Source organism: Caloenas nicobarica, chromosome 37, assembly GCF_036013445.1.
Source record: "Caloenas nicobarica isolate bCalNic1 chromosome 37, bCalNic1.hap1, whole genome shotgun sequence".
NCBI lineage: Eukaryota > Metazoa > Chordata > Aves > Columbiformes > Columbidae > Caloenas > Caloenas nicobarica.
In genome coordinates this window covers 484,824-507,394 of record NC_088281.1, presented here as the reverse complement: position 1 = coordinate 507,394, position 22,571 = coordinate 484,824, and the positions used below count along the sequence as shown (strand labels likewise).

Here is a 22,571-nt window from a genome sequence, read left to right as displayed (position 1 = left end):
TTTACATATATAAACAAATACCATTTTTCGATATATATAAATACAAATTATCCCCCCCCCCGCAATGGCGCTTTTGCTCCATTTCAGCCACAATTTGCAGAAACACGGGGTGGGGGGGGGGGTCAATTTTAAGGCAAATTCCTGCGATTTTGGGGCTAGAAATCCCCCCCCGAAATAAGAAAAATGCTGCTCAGGGCCCTTAAAAATCCGACACCGTTTATTGTCCTGGGCCCCCCCAAAAAAGACCCGAGCGGGGGTCCCCGGGCGCCCCCCGGCGGGTCAGGAAGGGAACAGCTGCCGTCATTAACAGTTACCAGCAAGATTTTAATTAATTACACGACCAAGGAACCCGGTACTAGATGCTGCAGGTGAATATATATTTATATAATAAATCCGTAAGTTAATAAACTAAATAAGAACTTTCCGGTTTTCATTTAAATCTTCAAAGATCAGGCTTTTTTTTTTTTTTTTTTTTTTTGCCTTTTTCTTTTTTTGCTTTTTTTAAGATTTTTTTTTTTTTTTTTTTTTCCTTTAAGATTTTTGGTCCTCAGAAAAACCTGCTCCAAGGTTGGGGCGGGGGATGTGGGGGCAGAGGGGCCGGCGCTGCCTCCGCAAAGGTCCCGTTTTGGATTATTCTTGGATTTTTCTGCTCCGGAAAAGGCAGAAAAAAGAGGGGGGGGGGGCGGGGGGCACCGACTTTGGGTGTCACTTGAAAAAATAGAAAGGGTTTCTATTAAAACCAAAAAAATAAACCATCTGCGGCAAAGCTGCCGCGGCGCCCCCGCTGAGAAAAGCGCCGAAAAGGTGAGAAACCACCCCCCCCGAAAAGTGACAGAAATCAACCCAAAAATAAATCCTTGCATAGGTGCGTGTGTTGGGGGGCGGGGGGCAAGACGTGATCGCCGGGCGGAAGAAGGAAGAGACCCCGCGGGCGGGGCGACGGGAATGGGGTGAATCCGCGGGGTTTTGGGTGCTCAGAGGTCGCTCTCGCCGTAGAGGGCGGTGGAGAAGGATTTGTAGTCGAGGGCGGCGGGGCCGGCGTCGGGGCCGCGGTACGGCGCCATGCGCGCGATGCAGTACTCGGCCTGCTCGGGGGGCAGCTCCCGCCGCAGCTCCTCCGCCGTGATGTAATTCTGCAAATCGGCACAGAATCGGTCACGGAACGGCAGGGATCTCAAAAGATCGTCTGGTCCGGAGCGCGAACGCCCAGGTGAGGTTACACAGAACCAGGTGGGGTTGAATGTCTGGAGAGAAGGAGACTCCACAGCCTCCCTGGGCAGCCTGGGCCAGATGTGGTCCCACCAGGGCAGAGCAGAGGGGCAGGAGAACCTCTGGACCTACTGACCACCCCCTTCTAATCCCCCCAGGTCCCGTTGGCCACAAGGGCCCAGTGCTGGCTCAGCCCACAGCACCCCGTGTTCCCAGCTGGTCTCCCATCCAAGCACTAACCGGGCCCGACCCTGCTTAGCTTCCGAGATCAGGATCCAGCGCTGGCCCAGCCCACAGCACCCCGTGTTCCCCGCTGGTCTCCCATCCAAGCACTAACCGGGCCCGACCCTGCTTAGCTTCTGAGATCAGGATCCAGTGCTGGCCCAGCCCACAGCACCCCGTGTTCCCAGCTGGTCCCCCATCCAAGCACTAACCGGGCCCGACCCTGCTTAGCTTCCCAGATTGGGCATTCTCAGGGTGCCATAGTTGTATATATTATAAATATACATATATGTTCCCCAAGTATATCCTGATAGTATCTGAACCAAACCCTTTTTTCAAGGGCAGAGTAGAGGGGCAGGAGAACCTCTCTGACCTACTGACCACCTCCCTTCTAATCCCCCCAGGTCCCATTGCCCTTCCTGGCCGCAAGGGCCCAATGCTGGCCCATGGTCACCCTGCTGTCCCCAGGACCCCCGGGTCCCTTTTCACTGCTCTCCAACAGCTCGTTCCCCAACTTATACCGGAACCCGGGGTTGTTCCTGCCCAGATGCAACACTCTACACTTGTTCTATTTCATTAAATTTTTCTCCCCAGCCTGCCCAGGTCTCCGGATGGCAGCGCAGCCTCCCAGTGTCAGCCGCTCCTCCCAGTTTGGTATCACCAGCAAACGGGGTGACAGTCGCTCTATCCCCTCACCCAAGCAGTTGGGGAGAAACCAGCGCTCGGGGGTCCCCACGTCCCCCCTGGACGCACCTTGTCCCCCGCCAGCACGCGGAAGGAGGCGATGACCTGGTCGGCCGTGTCCGTGTCCGTGGTCTCCCGCGACATGAAGTCGATGAACGCCTGGAAGGTGACGCTGCCGCTGCCGTTCGGGTCCACCAGGCTCATGATGCGGCTGAACTCGGCGTCACCCTGAGGGGACGGGGACGCGGTGAGACCCCCCCTGCCCCGGCATCGCTCCCGCCAGAGCTTGGCGGCGACAAAAAGGAGGCGGAAACGGGAGATAAAAGCGGTGAAAACCAGCGGCGAGCGTTACCAGGCTGGATCCGGCGCGGCCGTCGGCGTCGCTGCCCCCCCGTTTCTGCGCCGGGGAGGAGGAGGAGGAGGGAGAGGAGGGAGAGCGGCGGCGCATGCAGAGCGAGGAGGAAGAGGGAGAGGAAGGAGAGAGAGGCAGAGATGGGTTAGAGGGGACAGAACGCGGAGGAGAGGAGGAGGAGGGTGCGGGAGGAAGAGCGAAGGGGGGTCGGTACCTGCCGGTCGTTCTCCACGTCGTAGCCCAGGCTGATCAGACAGGCCTTGAACTCCTCGGGGCCCAGGGCCCCCCCGTGGTCCTGAGGGGGCAGAGACACACGGGGGGGCAGAGACACACGGGGGGGCGAGAGACACACGGGGGGGGCAGAGACACATGGGGGGGCGAGAGACACATGGGGGGGGGCGAGAGACACATGGGGGTCAGAGACACGTGGGGGGGGTCAGAGACACGTGGGGGGGGTCAGAGACATGTGGGGGCAGAGGTACATGTGGGGGGCAGTGAGACACAATGGGGGGGTGAGAGACGCATATGGGGTCAGGGACAAATAGGGGGGGCAGAGAGACACATGGGGGGGTCCAAGGACACATGTGGGGGTGAGAGACACACGGGGGGGGTCAGGGACACATTGGGGGGTCAGGGACACATTGGGGGGTCAGGGACACACAGGGGGGCAAAGAGACACACGGTGGCAAAGAGACCCCGTTAGTGGGACCCATGAGCGGAATTTTGCTGCCGCCCCCCGAAGGAGCTGCAGGAACTTAGGGGGGCCGCGGGTTGGTCCCCCAGCGCCCCCTCCGCGGTTCGGGTGCCCCCCCCGGTACCTTGTCGAAGTGGTTGAAGGAGGCGCGGAACTCCTGCAGCTGCTCCTGACTGATGCCCTTGGCGTCGCGCGTCAGGATCTGGTTCTCCACCTCGTTGATGGTGCGGGCGATGGTGGTGAGGAGCTGCTCCCAGCCCACGCGGACGTGCTGGGGGGACACCGGGGTGAGGGGACGCCCTCTCGCGAGGGGACACCCCCACGTCCAACCCCCCCGCGCCGCCGTTCCACGGTCACTCTGCCTCAGGGTGGGCGGGGACGCGGCTGCTGGTGACACCCTGGCTCCAAAGTTGGGGGGGACAAAGGCGCTTCTGGGGGTTGCCGACCCCTCTGGGTGCACCCCAACACCCGTGGGAGGGAGCAGAACCCCGGTGACACCCCAACACCCCCTGTGCCAAGGGGGTGTCCCCAAACCCCTGGATGTGCCCCAAACCCACAGGAGGGAGCGGAACCTGGAGACAGGTGACACTCCAACACCCTGCGGGCCAAAGGGGTGGCACAGGGCACCTTTGGGTGTCCCCAAACCCCTGGGTGTGCCCCAAACCCACAGGAGGGAGTGGGACCCCGGCAACGGGTGATACCCGAAACACCCCCCGCACCAAGGGGGTGGGACAGGGCACCTTTGGGTGTCCCCAAACCCCCCGGGGGGCTCCCCAAAGCGCAGCTCAGCCCCCTGCCCACCTCCATGGTGTAGTTAGTGTGCTTGTTGTCGAAGATCAGGGCCTCCTGGATGAGCTGGTGCTGCTGCTCCAGCAGGTCCAGGTTGGGTTTGTACTCCACGATGCGCCGCTCATACTGCTTGAGCTGCTCCAGCTGGTCCTCCAGCGTCCCGTGCAGCTCGATGGAGATGCGCCCGATTTCCTGGGGATCGGGACAAAAAAAACCCCACAGAATCACAGAATGTCAGGGATCGGAAGAGACCTCAAAAGCTCATCTGTTCCGGAGCAGGAACAGCCAGATGAGGTTACACAGAACCAGGCGGGTTTGAATGTCTGCAGAGGAGGAGACTCCACAGCCTCCCTGGGCAGCCTGGGCCAGATGTGGTCTCACCAGGGCAGAGCAGAGGGGCAGGAGAACCTCTCTCAATCTACTGACCACCCTCCTTCTAAACCCCCCAGGTCCCATCGGCCTTCCTGGCCACAAGGGCCCAGTGCTGGCTCAGCCCACAGCACCCAGTGTTCCCAGCTGGTCTCCCATCCAAGCACTAACCGGGCCCGACCCTGCTTAGCTTCCAAGATCAGACGAGATCAGGTGTTCTCAGGGTGCTATGGCTGTATATATTACATGCATGTATATATATGTGTTCCCCAAGTATATCCTGATAGTATCTGAACTAAACCCATTTTTCAAGGGCAGAGTAGAGTGGAGGAGAACCCCTCTGGACCTACTGACCACCCTCCTTCTAATCCCCCCCAGGTCCCATTGGCCTTCCTGGCCACCAGGGCCAGTGCTGGCCACACATCACCCCGGGGGTCCGGGTGAGGGTGGGCGCAGCACCCCGAGGTGCTGAGGCTGCTCCTCGCACCCCCGCGAGCCCTGGGCTGCTCTGCTCGACGGTTTTGCCTTTTTCTGTCCTTTCCTTTGGGCAAGCGACCCCGGGGCGGGGGGCTCACCTCCATCTTGGTCTGGATCCAGGGCCCCACCACGTTGGCCTGGCTGGCGAACTGCCGCCGGAGGTGCTCGTTGGATTGCTGCTTGCTCTGCTCCTCCAGCAGCGCGTGGTCCCGCTTGGGGACCAGCTGCTGCACCTGCGGGGACAACGGGATGGGTCCGGGTGCCCGTGGGGATCCCACGGGGATCGACGGGGCTGGGAAAGCCGGGAGAAACTTGGGAGAGCCACAGCACAACAGCGGTGGAGGAGCCGCAGCTGATCCCGTCGTGCTAACGAAGGGCCTGGGGGGGGGTCGCGTACCCGCTCCCACTTGGAGTTGATGAGCTGGGGGGTGACGGAGGTGTAGGGGTTGCTCCTGGAGAGCTTGATGCCGTGCAGGTCGGCGATGCGCTGCGCTTCGCGCTGGATGCCCAGGATGGCCTCGCGCTCCTTGTCGGCATCGGGCAGCGTGGACTTGAACTGGTCGTGGGCGGCGATGAGGCCCTGGGGAGATGGGACCAGGGGGGGTTCACAGCAGCTCGGCCCCCCCATGCACCCAGAGAAGCTCCCTGGACCTCGCAGATCACAGAATCAATGTCAGGGATCGGGAGGGACCTCGAAACACCATCTGTTCCGGAGCAGGAACACCCAGAGGAGGTTCCACAGGAACCAGGCGGGTTTGAGAAGAGACTCCACAACCTCCCTGGGTTCCAGGCTCTGGCACCCTCACCACGAAGGAGTTTCTTCTCATATCTAAGTGGAACCTCCTGTGTTCCAGTTTGCACCCATTGCCCCTTGTCCTGTCACTGGTTGTCCCAATGGCTCCATCCTCCTGACACTCTCTCTTTCCATATTGATCACCATTATGAGTCGCCCCTCAGTACCACAAAATCACAGAATCACAGAACGTCAGGGATTGGAAAAGACCTCAAATATCACTCAGTCCAATCCTCTGTCACCCTCACTGGGAAGAAGTTTCTTCTCATATTCAAGCGGAACCTCCTGTGTTCCAGTTTGCACCCACTGCCCCTTGGCCTGTCACTGGTTGTCACCGAGAAGAGCCTGGCTCCATCCTCCTGACACTCCCCCTTTATATATCAATAACCATCAACGAGGCTCGGCTTGAAAAAAACATCTCAAAACATCTAAGAACGGCCCCAAATCCACGTGGAAACATCCCGGGGCGGGGGCTGAAGGGCGCAGGGCCCCGGCCCATGCTCCTCACCTCGATCTCCTCGATGGTGTGCACGATGAACATGTCCTGCAGGTCCTCCATGGCACTCTCCATCCAGTTGTTGAAGGGAGCCGCCCGCTTGGCGTATTCCAGGTGCAGTTCGTCGATGGTCTCCAGCTGCTTCTCCGTTTTCTGCGCGGGCGGGAGGCGTCAGGAGCAGTGGGACCCGCGGCGGCTGCGTCCCCTCCGCGTCCCCGCCGTCCCTTCCGCGTCCCCTCCGCGTCCCCGCCGTGTCCCCGCCGTCCCTTCTGCGTCCCCGCCGTGTCCCCACCGTCCCCTCCGCGTCCCCGCCGTGTCCCTGCCATGTCCCTGTCGTCCCTTCCACGTCCCCGCCGTCCCCTCCGTGTCCCCGCCGTCCCTTCCGCGTCCCCGCCGCGTCCCCGCTGTCCCTTCCGCGTCCCCGCCGTCCCTTCCGCGTCCCCGCCGTCCCCTCCGCGTCCCCGCCGTCCCTTCCGCGTCCCCGCCGTCCCCTCCGCGTCCCCGCCATCCCTTCCGCGTCCCCTCCGCGTCCCCGCCGTCCCCTCCGTGTCCCCGCCGTCCCCTCTGTGTCCCCGCCGTCCCTTCCGCGTCCCCGCCGTCCCCTCCGCGTCCCCGCTGTGTCCCCGCCGCATCACCTCTGTCCCTTCCGCATCCCCTCTGCGTCCCCGCCGTCCCCTCCATCCCCTCCGCATCCCCTCCGTCCCTTCCGCGTCCCCTCTGTCCCTTCTGCGTCCCCTCCATCCCCTCTGCATCCCCTCCGTCCCTTCCACGTCCCCTCCACGTCCTCGCCGTCCCCTCCGTGTCCCCGCCACGTCCCCGCCGTCCCCTCCGTGTCCCCGCTGTCCCTTCCGCGTCCCCTCCGCATCCCCTCCGTCCCCTCCGCATCCCCTCCGTCCCCTCCGCGTCCCCTCCGTCCCTTCCGCGTCCCCTCCGTCCCCTCCATCCCTTCCGCGCCCCCTCCGTCCCCTCCGCTCACCTCCAGCGCTTCCCTCCTGCTGTGGGTCAGGGAGCCCAGCACGTCCCACTGGTCGCAGATCTTCTGGCACCGCGCGTTGACGCTGGGCGAGTCGTAGTAATCCAGCTCACTTTAAAATAAACGCCGCGGGGTGAGGGCGCCGGCGGCGATGCAGGAATTGGGGACGCGGGGAGGGGACGCGGAGGTCGGGGGGGGCTGGAGGGGACCCCAAGAGCCGCTTGGGGACGGGCAAAGCTCCCCCAAAACGCTGCTCCCATCTCCCCGTGGCTTTCGGAACTGGTGAAGTCGCACGAAAACCCAGCGCGACCGGGATCTCGCCGCGTTTGTCCCCGTTTCCCGGTTATCGAAGGAATGAGGGCCCCATTGACGGCCGCGTGTACTAATTGTGCGCGGGTTTATCTGGCTGGGGAGGGGAAAAAATGAAAAGGAGAAGGCGTGGGGCGCTGCCCGGGCTGCTTGCCGACGACGGTGTTCTGGCGGCGGGGCCAGGGACGGCAGAACAATGGGGCTCTGTCTGCGGTGGCTGTGCCGGGAGCCCCGACACGGGGGGTGCGCGGGGAGCGCGGGGTGGCCTGGGCTGCCCGCCGCTGTTTTGGGGTGGCCTGCAGTGTCTGCGGTGTTTTGGGGGTGTCCTGGGGCGTCTGGGGGTGTCCTGGGGTGTCCAGGGGTGTTTGGGAGTGTCCTGGGGCGTCTGGGGGTGTCCTGGGGTGTCCGGGGGTGTTTGGGGGTGGTCTGGGGTGTCCTGGGGTGTCTGGGGGTGTCCGAAGGTGTTTGGGGGTGTCCGAAGGTGTTTGGGGGTGTTTGGGGGGTGTCCTGGGGTGTCCAAGGGTGTTTGGGGGTGTCCTGGGGTGTGTGAGGGTGTCCTGGGGTGTCGGGGGCTGTTTTGGGGGTGGTCTGGGGTGTCCTGGGGTGTCCGGGGCTGTTTTGGGGGTGTCTGGGGGTGTCCAAAGGTGTTTGGGAGTGTCCTGGGGTATCTGGGGGTGTTTGGGGGGTGTCCTGGGGTGTCCAAGGGTGTTTGGGGGTGTCCTGGGGTGTGTGAGGGTGTCCTGGGGTGTCTGGGGCTGTTTTGGGGGTGTCCTGGGGTGTCTGGGGGTGTCCTGGGGTGTCCGAAGGTGTTTGGGGGTGTCCTGGGGTGTCTGGAGGTGTTTTGGGGGTGTCCAGGGGTGCTTGGGGGTGTCCAGGGGTGTCCTGGGGTGTCCTGGGGTGCTTTGGGGGTGTCTGGGGTGGCCTGCAGTGTCCAGGGGTGTTTTAGGGGTGTCTGAAGGTGTTTGAGGGTGTCCTGGGGTGTCTGGGGTGTCCAAGGGTGTTTGGGGGTGTTCTGGGGTGCTTGGGGGTGTCTGGGGGTATCCTGAGGTATCTGGGGGTGTCCGGGGCCGTCCAGGGGTGTCCAGGGCCGTACTTGAGCTCCTGCGCGATGGCCGCGATCTGCTCCACGCGGTCCTGGTGCGCGGCCAGGTCGCTCTCGAAGGCCTCGTGCTTCCTGATGAGGGCCTTGATGTCGGAGAGCGTGGCGGTCTCGTAGTCCTTCTGCCTCAGCAGGGCCTCCTTGCCTGGGGACACAACCACAGAACGGCGGGGGTTGGACTGACCTCGAAACATCGTCTGAGCTTACACAGAACCAGGCGGGCTGGAATGTCTGCAGAGAAGGAGACTCCACAGCCTCCCTGGGCAGCCTGGGCCAGGCTCTGGCACCCTCACCGCGAACAAGTTTCTTCTCCTGTTCAAGCGGAACCTCCTGTGTTCCAGTTTGCACCCACTGCCCCTTGGCCTGTCACTGGTTGTCACCCAGAAGAGCCTGGCTCCATCCTCCTGGCACTGCCCCTTGCCATATTGATCCCCATTATGAGTCAGCCCTCAGTCTCCTCTCCTCCAGCTCAGAGCCCCAGCTCCTCAGCCGTTCCCCACACGGGAGCTGCTCCACTCCCTCCAGCATCTTCGTGGCTGCGCTGGGCTCCCAGCAGTTCCCTGTCCTTGCACTGAGGGGCCAGAACTGGACACAATATTCCAGATGCGGCCTCACCAGGGCAGAGCAGAGGGGAGGAGAACAAGGGAGAGACCCCCAAACTGCCTCAGAATGGCACAAAAATCACCTCAGGGATCAAAATGGCGCCAGAATCTCCTCAGGGCCCAAAATGGCCCCAAATCACCTCAGGGTCAAAATGGCACCAGAATCATCTCAGGGCTCAAAATGGCCCCAAATCACCTCAGGGTCGAAATGGCGCCAAAATCACCTCAGGGCTCAAAGTGGCACCAAAATCACCTCAGGGTCAAAATGTCACTAAAATCTCCTCAGGGCCAAAATGTCGCTAAAATCACCTCAGGGCTCAAAGTGGCCCCAGAATCTCCTCAGGGCTCCAAATGTCACTAAAATCACCTCAGGGCTCAAAGTGGCCCCAGAATCTCCTCAGGGCTCCAAATGTCACTAAAATCTCCTCAGGGCCAAAATGGCACCAGAATCACCTCAGGGTCAAAATGGCCCCGGGGGCACCGAGATGGCCTCAAGTTGCGCCAGGGGAGGTTGAGGTTGGAAATTTGGGGCGATTTCTTCACAAAAAGGGCTGTCGGGTGTTGGAACAGGCTGCCCAGGGCAGCGGGGGAGTCGCCATTGCTGGAGGGGTTTAAAAGGCGTTGAGACGAGGTTTAGGGACGTGGGTTAGTGCTGGAGTTGGGTTACAGTTGGACTCAATGATCCTGAGGGTCTCTCCCAATTGAAACGATTCTAAGATCAGCTCAAAGTGGCACCAGAATCACCTCAGGGCTCCAAATGGCCCCAAAATCACCTCAGGGTCAAAATGGCCCCAAAATCACCTCAGGGCTCCAAATGGCAGCACTAGAATCACCTCAGGGCTTGAAATGGCGCCAGAATCACCTCAGGGCTCCAAATGGCGCCAGAATCACCTCAGGGCTCCAAATGGCCCCAAAAATCACCTCAGGGCTCAAAATGGCGCCAGAATCACCTCAGGGCTCCAAATGGCCCCAAAAATCACCTCAGGGCTCCAAATGGCCCCTAAATCACCTCAGGGTCAAAATGGCGCCAGAATCACCTCAGGGCCCAAAATGGCCCCAAAATCACCTCAGGGCTCCAAATGGCCCCAAAAATCACCTCAGGCTCAAAATGGCGCCAGAATCACCTCAGGGCTCCAAATGGCCCCAAAAATCACCTCAGGGCTCCAAATGGCCCCAAAAATCACCTCAGGGCTCCAAATGGCACCAGAATCACCTCAGGGCTCCAAATGGCCCCAAAAATCACCTCAGGGCTCAAAATGGCGCCAGAATCACCTCAGGGCTCCAAATGGCCCCAAAAATCACCTCAGGCTCAAAATGGCGCCAGAATCACCTCAGGGCTCCAAATGGCCCCAAAAATCACCTCAGGCTCAAAATGGCGCCAGAATCACCTCAGGCTCAAAATGGCGCCAGAATCACCTCAGGCTCAAAATGGCGCCAGAATCACCTCAGGGCTCGAAATGGCGGCACCAAAATCACCTCAGGGCTCCAAATGCCACTAAAATCACCTCAGGGCGACAAGGGCCCAGCGCTGGCTCACGCTCACCCTGCTGCCCCCAGGCCCCTTTTCACCGCCCTCCAACGGGGGACAGCGCCGTCACCTCCGCCCCCTGCCCTACGGGTGGCCACAAAACCAACCCCAAACAAACACTTCCCACCCCTCCGGACCCCCCCGAAACACCAACGGGTGCCTCTGGGGGTTTGTCGCCCCCCCGAACGCCGCGGCAGCAGCAAAGACCCCGGTTTGTCTCCCCTCCCCGGCGCCGCCACCTTCGGTCCAGGCCTCGTGGATCGACGCTTTCTGCCGGAATTTCTCGGCCAGGTGGTCGAGCCGCTCCAGGCGCCGGATTTCGTTCAGCAGCCATTCCTCGTAGCCCTTCTCCGCCTGCTCCAGGTGCTGCCACCCGTTGTTGATGTCCTGGGGACGGGGACGACGCTCAGGGCTGGGCTGCTCCTCCATCGCCACCCTCCCCACCAAGCCGTTTTGGCCGCGTTTTCCGTCGGCGCAAGGTTTCGGAGAGGAATCAAGCCCCTAAAACCCCTTTGGGAGAACGGCAAGAATTGGGACCCCCCACCCCAGCACCCCCAGACCCGCTCACCGAGACCATTTTCCCCTCGGAAGGCATGAAGGCGGGTCGGTTGCTGAGCCGGAGCTTGGTCTGCAGGGTGTTGAAGTTGATCTCCAGCTGACACTTCTCCTGCACCTTGGGCGGTTTGTGGACGCGCCGGTAGTCGCGGAAATCCTCCAGTTTCTGCTGCATCTCCGGGATGGTTTTCTGGGGGCTGCGATCCTCCAGCCAGGGGATGGTGCGTTTGATCCACTCCAGCAGCTGCGTGGCGGGGGGACGGGGTTTAATATGGGGGGGGACACGCGCAGGGTTTGGGGGACACGCGGGGTTTTTGGGGGGCCGGGGCTTACGTCGGACGCCAGCTTCTCGTAGTCCTCCATCAGGTGCTCGTTCTCCTGGTTCACGGCCAACACTTTGCAGATGCGATTCGCCGCCGTCTCGGCCTGCGGATGGGGTGGGGGGGACACACGAGCGGGACGAGGCGAGGGGTTCAGAGCGGGGAACCCCAAAACCTGAGCGTCCCCCCCGCCCGGCACCCCGTTCCGCCGGGGATTCGGGGGCTCCCCGGCGTCAAACCTTACCGGGGAAACGGCAAACGCGGTGGTTTTGGCCCCAAAACGAGCCGGCGCCACGAGCAAAACCCTCGGGGGGTTTCTCTGCGCGGGGCGCAAAGCCCCCGCCGCGCTCTTTTTTTTGGGGTTTTTTCCCCCCATTTCTAAGCACCGTCCGCGGGTTCGCTGCTCGCCCGTGAAGGCGGATCCTCTGTGGGAGGATGAGGAGGCAGGAAAGAGGAGCGGGGGGGGATCAGGTACCTCGGGAGGCGGCACAGAAAGAGTCCAAGAGGAGGAGGTGAGAGCCAGAGAGAGCGGAGAGGGTCTGGGGAGGACGGGGGAGAGGAAAAACCAGTCGCCGCGGGCGGAAAGTGAAAGAAACCAACTCAAAACCAGGAGGGAAGCGGGGCGAGACACGTCGATCAAGCGAAATCAATGAACGGAGTGAGGAGAAATGGGTTTTAACAAGGAGAAAACCAAGCGGAGGGACGGGAGGGAACGCCGGGCTCCTCCTGCGGCTTGGGGGGGCGAGACAGGCGGTAATTAACCCCGATGGTCATTAAGCGCCGCGCAAAGCAGCGCTGCACAGCAGAACCGCACAGGGATGGGTCCGGACCCGGTTTCTCCCAGTTTCTTTTGGTGTCTTGGCCAAGAGGCTCATTTATTGCCCAAATCCCTCCCGATCCGCCCCGTTTTGGGTGTAAAACGCGGCGTTTCGGAAGGAGCAGGAGCCCCCGCCCCGGGGTGACGGGTCTGTCCCCAACCCTAACGAGCCTCCCTAACGAGGGGCTCAGCTTGCGCTCCCCAAAAGCTGCTTTTAGACGCTGCCTCGAGCTCCGGCGAGCCCGGATCGGGCTGAGGAGACGCAACAGAAACCCGGGTCCAAACCAAACCAAACCACCCCGAGTTTTACCCGCGTCGCCTCCTGCCCGCTACGCCGACAAAATCCTGGGAAGGCGCGTCCGGCGCCGGAGCCTTAGGCCAAGCTTTAAGCCTCTCCCGAGCCAAGCGGAGCTCAAGCCGTCCCAGCGCTGGGGTTCCCAGAAGCCGTGCAAGCGCAAGCGCCCGCGGGGAGCCCCGAAAAAGGTGGGGGGGTGTGTGTGTTAGCGGCAGAGCCCCAGCCAGCCAAGCTCACCTTCTGCGCACCCGAGAAAGCGTGGTAGAAGCAGGACACGTATGTCATGATGGCCTTTTCGTCGGGCCTGAGCGTGCCCACGATATCTGCGCGGAGAGAGAGGGGGGAGAGAGGGTGAAGGAGCGGCGGGGGGACCCTGCGGCCCCCTCGGGAGGGCGGCGAGCGCCGGGGAGCCGAACCAGAGCTGGTTGAGGGGCCGACGGCGGCCGCGGCGCTTGGCCGGTCGATAACGAAGCTCCAAATGAAGCCTCGGCGGCTCCGGCTGGTCCTGCCGGCGCGCGGCCCCGCGGTGTTAGATTTGGGGAAGGCGAGCGGCTTTCGGCTTTTTTTTTTTTTTAAGAAATAAAACCCCTGTATGAACAAGCTGAGGTTCTGGTTCCCGGGTCGCCCGGAGAGACAGAAAAAACGGCCCGTCTGCAAAGAGAAGAGGCGTGAGCGGAGTGCGAAGGCGGCGGCGAGGCGGCGGCGGCCGCGGTACCTTCTGTGCCCCGGAGAACGCGTGGTAGAAGCTGGACACATAGGTCATGATGGCTTTCTCATCGGGGCGCGCGGTGTTGACAATGTCTGCAAGCGAACGGCACGGGTTAGCGCGAGGCGGGGGACGCGGCGGCCGCCCCGAGGAGCCGGCTCCTCTTTGGGCTGGAATCCCACCGAGCGGCGGCTCTTAAAAACCAGACGGATACACCTGTACGGGGCTGGGGGGGGGCGGTGGGGGGAAAAAAAAGCGCGTTAAACACGGCCCCGCGGCGTCGGACGCGGCGCCACGCGCTCACCCTCGGCATCCAGCATCTTGGGGATGTCCAGGTACTTCTCGGCCACCTCGAAAGCGTTGTTGAGATTCGTCACCGGGTCATCCTGGAGAGGGGAGATGAGCGGATGGAGCCGCGGGGACGCCCGCCCCGGGGGGGATCGACGGATGGACGGACAAAACAGCCGCGCTGCCAGTCGGCTCGTAGAGAAAAGCAGCAGAAACGAGAGCGCGCGGTTTTACCTTCCTGAGCTTGTCGTACTCGATGAGCTCCGGCCGGTGTCTGTGGATCAGGGCGTTGAAGGCGAGACCGTCCTTCCAGCTGCGGGAGGGGACGGACAGTGAGACACGCACACGGGTCCCCCGACAGCCCTCGGATCCCCCGCTTTGAAGGAAAAGGGCCAAAACGCATCGTGCGTCTTCCTCCAACCCGGGAAAACTCCCTAATTTAAAGGAAACGGGCCAGACGCGTCGTGTATCTGCCCCAGACCCTGGGAATCACCCTCCTCTGGACAAGGGGTGGATATTTCAGGCGTAACGCGGCAAATAAAAGGATAAAAGCAGCAGGAGCCGCGTTTTGCCCTCCCGGCCGTGCCCAAAGTTTCGCCGCTGAATGTTCCCTCCCAGGCGGGATTTCTGACCTGATGTGGAAGTTCTGGACGTTGACGTTTTTGTAAGGAGCCGTTTTCCTCTGGCACCAGAGCAGCAAACCCTCCTTGGCCGAGGTCTCTGCGAGGGGACGCGCGGGATCAACTGGTGCAGCCGGTGCCCGCGGCGCTGGCCCTTGTGTCCTCATCCCTCGTGTCCCCGTCCCCGTGTCCCTGTCCCTCGTGTCCCCGTTCTCATGTCCTCATAGCTCGTGTCGCTGTCCCCGTGTCCCTGTCCCTCGTGTCCCTGGCCCTTGTGTCCTCATCCCTCGTGTCCCCGGCCCTTGTGTCCTCATCCCTCATGTCCCCGTCCCTCGTGTCCCCTTCTCCCTGTCCTTGTGTTCCCATGTCCCCGTCCCCATGTCGCTGTCCTCGTGTCCCCGTCCCTCGTGTCCCTGTTCTCCTGTCCTTGTGTCCCCATCCTTTGTGCCCCCATCCTTGTGTCCCCGTGTCCCCATCCTCTTGTCCTTGTGTCCCCGTCCTTGTGTCCCCGTGTCCCCGTCCTCCTGTCCTTCTGTCCTTGTGTCCCTGTCCCTCGTGCCCCCGTCCCCGTGACCCCGTCCCTCGTGTCCCCGTTCTCCTGTCCTTGTGTCCCCGTCCTTTGTGTCCCCATCCTCTTGTCCTTGTGTCCCTGTCCTTGTGTCCTTGTGTCCCCGTCCTCCTGTCCTTGTGTCCCCGTCCTCCTGTCCTTGTGTCCCTGTCCCTCGTGCCCCCGTCCCCGTGTCCCCGTCCCTCGTGTCCCCGTTCTCCTGTCCTTGTGTCCCCGTCCTTTGTGTCCCCATCCTTTGTGTCCCCGTGTCCCCATCCTCTTGTCCTTGTGTCCCCGTCCTTGTGTCCCTGTGTCCCCATCCTCTTGTCCTTGTGTCCCCGTCCTTGTGTCCCTGTGTCCCCGTCCTCTTGTCCTTGTGTCCCCGTCCTCCTGTCCTTGTGTCCCTGTCCCTCGTGCCCCCGTCCCCATGTCCCCGTCCCTCGTGTCCCTGTTCTCCTGTCCTTGTGTCCCCGTCCTTTGTGTCCCCATCCTTGTGTCCCCGTGTCCCCATCCTCTTGTCCTTGTGTCCCCGTCCTTGTGTCCCTGTGTCCCCGTCCTCTTGTCCTTGTGTCCCCGTCCTCCTGTCCTCCTGTCCTTGTGTCCCTGTCCCTCGTGCCCCCGTCCCCGTCCCTCGTGTCCCTGTTCTCCTGTCCTTGTGTCTCCATCCCTCATGTCCCCGTATCCCCGTCCTTTGTGTCCCCATCCTTGTGTCCCCGTGTCCCCATCCTCTTGTCCTTGTGTCCCCGTCCTTGTGTCCTTGTGTCCCCGTCCTCTTGTCCTTGTGTCCCCGTCCTCCTGTCCTCCTGTCCTTGTGTCCCTGTCCCTTGTGCCCCCGTCCCCGTGTCCCCGTCCCTCGTGTCCCTGTTCTCCTGTCCTTGTGTCCCCATCCCTCGTGTCCCCATCCCTCGTGTCCCCATCCCTCGTGTCCCCATCCCTCGTGTCCCCGTGTCCCCGTCCCTCGCGTCCCCGTCCCTCACCTTCCACCGAGATGTCCTGGATGGCGAAGCGGAGGATGATGGTCCAGATCATGCCCAGCGTCATCTTGGCGTTGCCGTCGACGATCTCTGAAAGCCAAAAAGGGCAAAATCTGGCCTGGGTTCCCCGCTAAACGCTGCCGGTTTTGCCTCCGGGTGCGCAGGAACGGGCAGGAGGTTTTTGGGGTTCCTCCCATCCTGCCCCACGCTCGGGCCTCGCTGCACCATCAGAGACGATCGCAGAACACGTCTGACGCGCGGGCTCCTCGCCACGTGCCCTTTGCGGCCGAAAACGCCCGGAACCGTCCTCAAAATCGGTTCCAAGCACAGCTTTTCCCAAGGGCGGCGTCGCCGTCGCTTCCCACCCCTCGAGCGGCCTCCGGCGCGCGTTATTTTGGGGGGGGAGAACTCGGCGCGGGAGCCTCTGGGGTGTTGTAACCCCCACCGCACCCTCGCGTCGCCCGGTTGAACGCGGCACCAAGTCGGGACACGCTCCGGTTTCGGGAACCTCCCCCGGCCGACGGGACTTCAAAGACGGGCCCTTGACGGAGCCGCCGGCCCCGAACTGGCTCTGCAAGGGGAGCCGCTGCCAAACCGGGGGGGAAAACACATATCGGGGTCCCCCCCGGGCAGCACGGGGGCCTCGGGGTGAGGGTTAAATCTGGATTTTAACCCCCTTCTCTTTATCCCGCCGCACGGTCGGGTCTGTTCTCCGCTCTGCTCGAGCGCGTCGTTGTTTTAAGGGGATAGCTCGAACCGAGCTGCCCCGCGAGGGAAATCAAAAATCCTCCGCTAACGGGGGGGAATTCGGGGTTTTTTAAACCGCGGCGAGGCCCAAAGGGATGGAAAGAGCCGCAACGACGCGGGCGCAAATATTTGCCTTTTCTCGAGGTTTTCATCGGGGCTCGCGCCTTGAGAATTCCCCGAATTAACAGCCGCCCGTGACCTTCGAGCTCCAAGATGCGGGGGACGCGTCACGGTCGCCAAACGCGCACCCACCTTCGGCTCCGATGGACACCAGTTTGACGCCTTTACTGGCGATGAAATCCAGCGCTTTGTTCACGTTGTTGATTTTGTGCACTCGCATCTTGCCCCGCTCGGGTTTTGGCAATCGCTCCCCTGGGAAGGAGAAACCGGCGGGGTTAAAGTTTAAGGTTAAAAGCGGAATTAAAACGGGAGGAGGCAGCGGGTTTGGAGGAGAAGCTGCAAAACCGTCCCCGGAGGTGGGTTCGGGTGTCAATAAAAACCCCGAAAAACGCGCCACCGGCCCAAAACGCCGTTTTATAAAGGGATTTCGGGGAGCAGGACCGACCTGAGATCACCTCCAGGAGCAGCATGAGCTTGAGGCCGTCGCGGAAATCCTCGTCGATGTTCTCGATCTGCGTCCCGGCCTTGCGCAGGTGCGAGTTGCACCACGCCGTGAACGTCTGCGGGCGAAAATGCGTCAAGAAAAAGGGTTTTCCGCCCTGTTTTCCACCCCCCCGCCGTAACCCGGGGCCGTTCGGCCGCAAATATTTGCCAGCGAAGGTCAAGAACGAAGCGCAAACGGAGCAAATTCCAGCGCGGGGGCTGCGGGATGCGGAACGACGAGAGGAATTCACCCCCAGTAAAGGCGCTGCCGGCTCCCAGTGCTCCCAGTTTGCAAGGGGAACGATGCGCCGAGAGGGTATTTCCCGCTGCTGAAATCGCAGGTTTTGCCGCAATGAAAAAAGCAAAGAGGGATTCGCGCTCGGAGCTGCAAGCACCTCGCTTTGGTGGGGGAAATAAAACTTAAGCCGGGTTTGGTTAAACCCGGCCCAGGCTGGGAAGCGAATTTCAGCCCGTCTCATAGGGCAAAGCCCCGTGCAGAGGTCGCTCCGGCCCCAAAGATGGTTTTAGGGCAGGATTTTAGGTAAAATAAACCCCGCGGGATGCGGATGTGCCCCCTACCGGAGCCAGGCAGGCAAAAAAAAGGGTGTTGGTGCCGACAGGAGCTCGTTTTGGGGAGAAATCAGCTGAAAACGGAGCCCGAGCGCTGTCACCATCACCACGTGTCTGCGCCGGGCATTGGCACTGATGGGAGCTCGTTTTGGGGAGAAATCAGCTGAAAACGGAGCCCGAGCGCTGCCACCGTCACCACGTGTCTGTGCTGGGCGCTGGCACCGATGGGAGCTCGTTTTGGGGAGAAATCAGCTGAAAACGGAGCCCGAGCGCTGTCACCATCACCACGTGTCTGCGCTGGGCATTGGCACTGATGGGAGCTCGTTTTGGGGAGAAATCAGCTGAAAACGGAGCCCGAGCGCCGTCACCGTGTGTCTGCCGGACGTCGGGAGTGACTCGGCTCCGGTTTCGCGAGCGCGCCGCCACATTAAAAACCTTCAATCGGCCCAATTCCCCCCCGCAAAATCCTGGCCCCGCTTCCCAACAGTTAAAAATAGTCGCAGAGAGCGACAAAAACCCACCGAGCTCGCCCAAAACTCCTCGTTTCCGCGAGAAAATGATGCATTTTATTTTTCTCCATGGATTCTTTTTCCCCCCCCGCGACGCGTCGGGGATCAAGGCGGCGATTCCGCGCACGCCGCTGGAATTTCCTTCCCGCGGAACGAAATAGGAAAAAAGCGCTTTCCAGGCATTGTGTTAATGGCGCCTTTCGGGGGGGGGACACCCCGAAAACCCCACCCTGGGGACGGGGGATCCGTTTCCACCCGTTTTTCCCCAAATCACCGCAAAACGTGCCCAGCAAAACGGTGCTTTTCCCTCCCCAAATTCGGGGGGTTCGGCTGCACAAATCCAGCGATTTAACCCCAAAACCGGGTTCCTAAAGGCAGGGGGAGGCGGCACCGGGAGGGATCCCGTTGGATTTTGGGCGTTTTCCTTCCTTTTAAGGCAAATTTGGACTTTAGCCCCAAAACCTGCCCGGAATCCTCGCGCCGTCCCGGGCACAACCCACGGTTGTTTATTCGGGGGCGGGCACAGAACCCGACGGGGGTTTTTTCCATTAAATCACCGGCGACGAGAATCCGTCCTAAAAATAAAAACAAATAAGCGTCTGGGTTTAGAAACCGAGCGGAATCACTTTTTTTTTTTAAATGCTTTTTAAAGTGTTTTGAGCTTTACGGAATCGAGAGCTTTTCCGCGACCCCGATTGCGCGGGTACAAGCGGAACCCTCGCTGCTTTTTGGGCTCGTTTCGTGGGGTTTAGGGAAAAAAACACGCGGCCCGTGGACTTGGGGGGGCCCCTTCATTAGGGCCGCTAACGAGCGGCTCGTTAGGGCAGGAAGTCGCCCCCGCGCTGCAAATTAATCCAAATTACGGCCTTGGGATGTCGCGGAGACTTAAATAAAAACTCTGCAAAAAAAACCAGAATCCCCGAGGGACCCGGCCGGTAATTAACGGGATTGTTCATTACCAAGCCGCTTGGCATTTTGGGGAGGAGAAGGAAAAAGAAATGGATAAAAATGGGGAGAAATGAGGGTTTTTTCTCTCCGGAGCGGCGTCTCCATCCTCGTTCCTTCGTTAGACGGGGCCTCGTTAAGCGGCCGGGCCGGAGCCCGCGGATTCTCCTCATTCTTTGCCCTTATTTGGCCCCGGGTTTGGCCGTTTGGGGAGAAAACAGCTAAATCGGGAGCGGGCAAAGAGCAGCAGCCCGTTCCCGAGGGGGTTTTTGGGGTGAAAAAGAGGGAAAACAGCTCTTGCCGCAGGGCTGGGAGTGGTTTTTGGGGAGATAAGGGCGCAGGTGAGTCAGGGTTGGGAGGATGAGGAGCTGGGGACGAAGACACACCCCGAAAAAGTATTTGGCGCCTCCGATTATTCCCCATTTATGGCGCGTTAACGAGGAGGTAAATTAACCTGCCAACCCGGGATTGAAAAATTGCCTCGACGGGATTACGGAGGCAGATTATTTGTGGGAAAAAAAAGACTCGGGATGGCCAAAAAGGGGCTTAAAACACGGGAAGAAAACGCACCCGGCCCCCGGGACGAGCGTCTCGATCTTCTATCCCGTCGCAGACTCGGGTAATTAACGCCCGGGTTCGTTATCGCCCTCGGGGCCACCGGATTCTCAGCGAGTTCTTTGGGCAGGAGCGCGCGCGCGTCTATTTAAGGCGGCAATTTGCCTTTTTTCCGGGTTTTTTTTGGCAGCGGGAAGGACGGACGCGGGCGGCAGGAAGGACGGACGTGCCCCCGCTGCTCCGGCCGCATAACTGGGATTCCAGAGCAGAAACCCCGGGGAGCTCCGCGCCCCCACAGAAATAAAGACGAGGCCTCGGTCGCCTCCTTTTTGGCCACTTAAGGCTTTAAATTCGCCTCTAAAACCAACCGCGGGCCAAGCAGGGGGACGTTCAAACCACCAGCAGCTCCTCCCGAGGGCGAAACGACGGAGAGTTGCTCCGAAAATGTTAATTAACGCAAAAACTCGTCCTTCCGGAGCCGTTTCCAACGCGTCCTCCGCGGGTCAGGGCCGATTTTGAGGCTCGTCCTGGTGTTTTCGGGGCGGCCGAACCCCCAGATTCCTGAAGTTGTTGGTGCTGGAGGAGGAGGAGGAGGCGACGAAGAAGCCGCCGCGGAGGCGAAGTCACCGGGGAAAGGGAGGACGGAGCCGGGAGACGCTTCAACGCGGGGTTTCCCGGCTAATTAGCCGCCCCGGGTTAACGAGGCCGGGGGCGTCCCGACCGCAGGACCGAAAATCGCGGGATTTGGAGCCCCCTTCCCCACGTGAGGCTGAAACGGGGGCCAAGGGACCCCAAAGCTCCTTAAAACCGGAACCAAAACGGCGCGTTCCGGCCAAATCTCCCCCAAAATTCCGCCGTGATTTGAAATCAAACGAACCCGGCGTAACTATGGCGACGGGAGCCCAGCGCTCGGTTCATACCGGCGGGGTGACCCGGGGAGCGGGGGGCTCTGCCCTTCGGCCTCCCCTGCTCCGGCCAACCGCCGCTAATTAAGGTAATTAAACGCCACCAGCCCGCTGGGAACACTCCGCAATGATTAACCAAAGGGCGGAGGGGCCGGGGGTTGCGCCGCCGCGCGATGACGGAAGGTGTCGGGGTTCGGGGTGCGGCGCACGGGGACACCCCCCCCCCGTATTGTCACTTGTCAGCGGGGCTGGCGCCCTTCGCCCTGCCCCACCCCGCCGCCCTTTTTCTCCTCCCGTATTTCCCCGTTCCTGGCCCAGGGAGCGGATCCGGACGCTTCGGCGCCAGCCCGCCCCACGGCTGCGCCCCATCTGTAAAGAGGGGGACGGGGGGGGGATTCCCAAAGCTCTGCGGCCCCCCCCCCGCCAGCAAAGGAGCATCACCCTGCAGAGCTGGGTTGGCTGTGTCAGCCCCCCAAGTCCCTCCCCAGCTCCACCAAGTCCACTCAGCCCCCCCAAGTCCCTCCCCAGCTCCACCAAGTCCACCCAGCCCCCCAAGTCGTTCCCCAGCCCCCCAAGTCGTTCCCCAGCCCCCCCAAGTCCACTCAGCCTCCCAAGTCGTTCCCCAGCCCCCCCAAGTCGTTCCCCAGCAGGAGCCCCAGGACCCCAGTGACCCCTTGGGGTGTCTCCCCCCAGCACCCCCATTTCCTACCATGGGGCTGCAGCACCCAGGTCACAAGGACCCCCATCCAATCACCCCGCTGTGTCCCCCCCCACACCCCGGGAAAGGCCCCTCTATGGGTCCCCCAGACCCTAATGCACCCCAGAGACCCCCCCGGACCCCTCATCTCTGCCCAGAGTAGGTGGCCCCGTCAGGGGCCCCCACAGACCCCCCCCCCCAGGATCTAAACACTAAGGGATCCCCACAGACCCCCCCAAGTTCCAAACACTGAGGGGTCCCCACAGACCGCCCCCCCCCCAGGTTCTAAACACGGAGAGATTCCCACAGACCCCCCCAGATTCTCCACAGACCCCCCCAGGTTCTAAACACTGAGGGGTCCCACAGACCACCCCCCAGGTTCTAAACACTGAGGGGTCCCACAGACCCCCTGCCAGGTTCCAAACACTGAGGGGTCCCCACAGACCCCCCCCCCAAGTTCTAAACACTGAGGGGTCCCCACAGACCCCCCCAGATTCTCCACAGACCCCCCCAGGTTCTAAACACTGAGGGGTCCCCACAGACCCCCTCAGATTCTCCACAGACCCCGCCATGTTCCAAACACTGAGGGGTCCCCACAGACCCCCCTCGCCCAGGTTCCAAATACTGAGGGGTCCCCACAGACCCCCTCAGATTCTCCACAGACCCCGCCATGTTCCAAACACTGAGGAGTCCCCACAGACCCCTCCAAGTTCTAAACACTGAGGGGTCTCCACAGACCCCCCCCCCAAATTCCAAACACTGAGGGATCCCCACAGACCCCCCTCCAAGTTCTAAACACTGAGAGCCCCCTCAGGCCCCACAAGACCCCCCCGGCCCGGCCCTGCCGCCTCAGGGCTCCCCCCAGGCCGCCCCCAGGGCCTGAAGGCTCAGTGGTCCCTCCAGGCCCAGCCGCCTCAGGACCCCCCGCCCCGGGCCCACCTTGCGCTGCTGCTTCTCCCAGGCGGGGTCGAGCAGGAGGTCGCGGTCCCAGTCGTCCTCCTGGGCCATGTAGTCGCCGTTGTGGCCGGGCCCGTTCCCGCCGTAGGGGTAGGGCTGCCCGGCGCTGTGATAATCCACCATGGCGCCGCGATCGCGATCGCTCCGCTGCTGCTGCCGCCGCCGCCGCCCCGCCGCCCGCGCCCCCCGCACTGCGCAGGCGCAGAGCGCCACGCCCGGGCACGCCCCCGCGCCCCGCCCACCGCCGTAAGACACGCCCCCGCGCTCCCATAGGCCCGCCCACCGCCATAAGACACGCCCCGGGCTCCCATAGGCCCGCCCACCGCCATAAGACACGCCCCCGCGCTCCCATAGGCCCGCCCACC

The 22,571-nt window shown here is 61.9% G+C and overlaps 1 protein-coding gene and 1 pseudogene across 4 annotated transcripts; both read right to left on the bottom strand.

Annotated features, from left to right (window-relative positions):
• Positions 1 to 534: 534 nt before the first annotated feature.
• ACTN4 (actinin alpha 4) lies at positions 535 to 22,385 on the bottom strand. 4 transcript variants are annotated; one of them, XM_065655168.1, is made up of 22 exons: positions 22,189 to 22,385; positions 17,031 to 17,145; positions 16,718 to 16,837; positions 15,722 to 15,808; positions 14,210 to 14,297; positions 13,812 to 13,890; positions 13,594 to 13,675; positions 13,268 to 13,384; positions 12,821 to 12,909; positions 11,485 to 11,577; positions 11,165 to 11,395; positions 10,836 to 10,983; positions 8,461 to 8,611; positions 7,062 to 7,170; positions 6,098 to 6,238; positions 5,194 to 5,376; positions 4,895 to 5,029; positions 3,963 to 4,142; positions 3,286 to 3,432; positions 2,682 to 2,762; positions 2,185 to 2,343; positions 535 to 1,133 (listed from the first exon to the last, which is right to left on the bottom strand). In XM_065655168.1, the coding sequence occupies exons 1-22, from the start codon at positions 22,327 to 22,329 to the stop codon at positions 975 to 977; spliced, it is 2,835 nt and encodes a 944-aa protein (XP_065511240.1). In that variant the 5' UTR covers positions 22,330 to 22,385; the 3' UTR covers positions 535 to 974. The 4 variants fall into 4 exon arrangements, with proteins under 4 accessions (XP_065511240.1, XP_065511237.1, XP_065511238.1 ...); XM_065655165.1 differs by lacking the exon at positions 12,821 to 12,909 and having other exon boundaries at positions 13,299 to 13,384; XM_065655166.1 differs by lacking the exon at positions 13,268 to 13,384 and having other exon boundaries at positions 12,821 to 12,906.
• LOC136001173 (5S ribosomal RNA) lies at positions 4,442 to 4,560 on the bottom strand (annotated as a pseudogene).
• Positions 22,386 to 22,571: the final 186 nt, after the last annotated feature.

What these genes read in the sequence shown, in the direction of transcription:
- ACTN4 (XM_065655168.1), bottom strand. Translation starts at nt 22,329, where the DNA reads ATGGTGGATTATCACAGCGCCGGGCAGCCCTACCCCTACGGCGGGAAC. An exon ending in GGATCCAGACCAAGATGGAG is followed by an intron (nt 4,143 to 4,894) that starts GTGAGCCCCCCG and finishes CCCGATCCCCAG; the next exon opens with GAAATCGGGCGCATCTCCAT. An exon ending in GCGTGCTGGCGGGGGACAAG is followed by an intron (nt 1,134 to 2,184) that starts GTGCGTCCAGGG and finishes GCCGATTTGCAG; the next exon opens with AATTACATCACGGCGGAGGA.